Source organism: Neltuma alba, unplaced genomic scaffold (genome assembly GCF_004799145.2).
Source record: "Neltuma alba isolate B1F8T4 unplaced genomic scaffold, ASM479914v2 tig00011218_pilon, whole genome shotgun sequence".
In the NCBI taxonomy this organism is placed as follows: Eukaryota; Viridiplantae; Streptophyta; class Magnoliopsida; order Fabales; family Fabaceae; genus Neltuma; species Neltuma alba.
Genome location: NW_021635941.1, coordinates 254,021 through 257,801, shown reverse-complemented (window position 1 = coordinate 257,801; position 3,781 = coordinate 254,021). Strand labels below are relative to the sequence as shown.

Here is a 3,781-nt window from a genome sequence, read left to right as displayed (position 1 = left end):
ATCACATTATTTTTAATTTAACTAATTTTTGTTATATGTAATCAAGTGAGTTGATGAACTATGTTGCCGCCACCATGTCATTTTCATTGTTTTTCGGGGTATGGTTGAATCCCTTGGGCTACTTATTATACAAGGAGGGATTCACATAGTACTGGATTTAATTTGTTAGAGGAAAGTTTGAATTAATCTGACTATAATTAATTAAGTAGCCTGTTGATTTGATCAATTCAAGTTGGTCTCATCAATTGATAGAGATTAAAATTATATATTGCCAAGACCCCTGATCCTATTTATAAGTCACTTCCAATATGTTTCACACAGATCAAGTAGAATCTTAAACTTTATTAACTCTCATTTAAAATTTAAAAACTTTTCAACTTTATCCCTATTTAACATATATTATACCTCGTGTAAATAAAATAAATACAATAATAAATAAAAAATCAAATTATACATTCATATAAAAATTTCTTACAGTACCCTATAAATAGGATCCAAAAAAATATTTTCTTTCTCTGTCTTATAAAGAGTTTATAGGACCAGAGGAGTGTGTGTATATATAAAAGCAGTGGTTTACTTCCTAATGGGTTCCCAACGCTTATGTATCGATCAAGTTGTTGATAGATTTAATTTGTCAAGTACGGTAATCAATGAGAGATTGTGCCTGGCCATCAACTTGCAAGTCTTCTACTCCACACATATACACATCAATTCTGTCACAAGAGTAAAGACATCCAAATCGATCTTTAGGTAAATACTCCTCTGACTGCTATATTGAGGACCTGAACAGTATAATGTAAGCTAAAATTACTCTACTGGAAATGTTTAATTATCGCCTATATATTGAGAGTATCCACATGTTTATATGAGTCTACTTGTAGACCCAAAAAATCGTAGGGATCACATTACATTTTTGAAAATATATAATTAAAGATTACCATATATATATATATGTATCGATATAAAATACGAAATAAATTATTAAAACTGTCGATTCAAAAATATAATAATGGTGAGAGAATTATATACATTTACTCCCTCCTATCCCTAAATATTAAAGTTGGATCATTAATTTATAAAAAAATTAATAAAATAAATAAAGGTAGTTATTTATAAAAAAAACCTATTAAAATTTTAAATATATTTTTAATAATTTATATAAAAAAATCCATTAATAAAAATCTTCTTTTAATATATGCAATAATAGTGATAGAGATAATAATTTTTTTAAAAAAATTATAAGTTTAAAAGAAAAAAAATGACAGAAAAAACTTGTTAAATTTTAAAATAATAAATATGTGATTTTAACATATCAAAACCTTTACAAAAATAAGTTAGCATCACCTATTTATCATTTTGAATTTCACAATTCATGGACACTTTCTCTCAATTAAAAAACATAGTAAATTAAATTCTTTCTTTTTTTTTGGCCAAATAAATTCTTTCATTGAAAACTAAAACTCAATAACTTAGAATGAAAGAAAATATTTGGTATTAATTCTAAATAATATATATTTAAAGTATAAAATAATAAATAATTTCTTAATAATAAATAATTCAGAAATTAAAAAAGAAAAAGTGATTTGACTATATTTTTTTTTTTACTCTTTCCCCTGCCTCGTCTTTTCCTTCCTCAACCGCCTATATATCCCACCGCATGTTTCCCTCCACCAATACACACACAGCCAATTCTCCTGCAATCTCTCTCTTCTTCTACCTTCTTCTTCAATATTCTCACTTTTTCTCTCTGAAAATCTCTCACACTGAACTGCAACAATGAGCAGTTCTGAATGCGCCGAGCATAAGTTCCTTGAAGATACCCACCAGCTCCTCTTCCCGAAGAAATCAATGATCAGGGACATTGACAACTACATGCCACCCAGGAAGCTCCTCACTCGCCTTGGCGGCGCCAAAACTGCTATCCACGACGTCGCCGATATGTTCACTGACTCCCCGCGGTTTTCTTCTTCCGATGAGACGCTTCTGCGGAAGTTCCTTCCCCACAACAACCTCGCCACCGAATCTGACGACGACGATCCCAACCCGTACTCCTCGGAGCACTTCCGAATGTACGAGTTCAAGGTCCGCCGGTGCAATCGCAGCCGAAGCCACGACTGGACTGACTGCCCCTTCGCTCATCCCGGGGAAAAAGCTCGCCGGCGGGATCCCAGAAAGTACCACTACTCCGGTACTATCTGCTCCGAGTACCGCCGCAGCGGCGCATGCAGACGCGGCGATAGTTGCGAGTATGCACACGGGGTGTTTGAATGTTGGCTTCACCCAGCGAGGTACAGGACGGAGGCTTGTAAGGATGGTAAGAATTGTAAGCGAAAGGTATGCTTCTTTGCTCACACACCTCGCCAACTGAGAATTTTGCCGGTTAATTGCTCTTCCTCGCCTGATCAAATCTCAGACAAGAAGAACAAATTCTTAAAACACTCATTGGGATCAAACAGTTGCTGTATGTTTTGTCATCGCTCTGCTAACGCTAATTCTTCCCCGACTTCCACTCTCTTTGGAATGTCCCATTTTTCACCACCGTTATCGCCGTCGTCTCCCCCTATGTCGCCGATCAAAACAGGAACCTCTGCAAATGGTTTATCGCCAATATCTCGTTATAGTGAAAGCATTAAGGGATCTGAGGCTTATAATAATCGGGGTATGGTCATGACCTACAGGGATGCTCTCACCGAGTTGGTGAGCTCCTTGGAGGTTCTGAATTTCAGTGAAGCTTCTTCATCACCTGAAATCTCTGCCACTGCCACTAATATTAAGTCCCCAGATCTGCGCTGGCTTGACGTTTCTTCCTTTAACTGTGATGATCGGTTCATTCCTTCACCTTCTACTTCTTTCAATTGTGAAGATCAGCAACAGATGATTCTTTCAGCGTCTTCTCAAATTTCCCAGAACCCAACAGCTCTATCATCTGCCTCAAGGAAATCTCCAGCTGGAAAAATTTTCAACGAAAGCAGAATCGTTGGTAATGATAACAACGGTTCTTCATGTGCAACTCCAGATCTGGGTTGGGTCAATGACCTGCTGATATAGGTAGATGGATGGTGACCATTATTTCGTGAAGTTATTTTGTTGAGGCCGATAATGATGCAGCAGAAGTGTAAATACTGTTTGGAGATGGTGGGTGTCTACAGTCTATTGTTATTGTTTCAAGTTCATTACTTTCCCTGAATCTGTTGTTTTGTTAAGTTTTTGGCCCTTCTGTAACTCATTATGCACAATTAATGTCTGTAGACACCATATCAGTTTTATATATATATGCATGTATGCTTGATTGTATGGATATGATATATATATATGTTTTTGCTTTAGGTTAGAGCTATTAATTAAGAAGATTATATGCATGAATCAGTTGTATGTGCTGTTTTGTTGTTGGCTTTTGAAGTTTTTTTCGTTGCCTTATCTTCATGTGCTTGGGGTATTACGTGTTGAACCTAACCTAATGAACCTAGTTCTTTGGGATGAGAATTCTGGTCTCAGATATAATAATTAATTCTGTTTAATTTTTGGTAGTACTTAAAACGGAATCTTCATACACGTGGCGGCATGCATGCAAAGTGGATTCTGATGAAATTTTTATATATAAAATGATCGTGTACTTTTACTTTTAAAGACCGAGTCGTGAAGGATTCGATAAGAGCCACATGTACTCCTCCTTCACTTTTTATAAGCAGTATATGATTCTATTATATAAATTAAAAAATTAGTTAAAGATATAAATAAGTAAAAATTAAAAGTTATTTTTTCAAAATAGTCTTATTTATGG

General features: G+C 35.0%; 1 protein-coding gene across 1 annotated transcript; it reads left to right on the top strand.

Annotated features, from left to right (window-relative positions):
* The first annotated feature begins 1,729 nt into the window (after positions 1-1,729).
* LOC114762547 (zinc finger CCCH domain-containing protein 2) lies at positions 1,730-3,244 on the top strand. Its single transcript, XM_028952039.1, has one exon. The coding sequence runs from the start codon at positions 1,777-1,779 to the stop codon at positions 3,046-3,048; it is 1,272 nt and encodes a 423-aa protein (XP_028807872.1). The 5' UTR covers positions 1,730-1,776; the 3' UTR covers positions 3,049-3,244.
* The last annotated feature ends 537 nt before the right edge of the window (positions 3,245-3,781 follow it).

Coding starts and splice junctions, on each gene's coding strand:
- LOC114762547 (XM_028952039.1), top strand. CDS start 1,777: ATGAGCAGTTCTGAATGCGCCGAGCATAAGTTCCTTGAAGATACCCAC.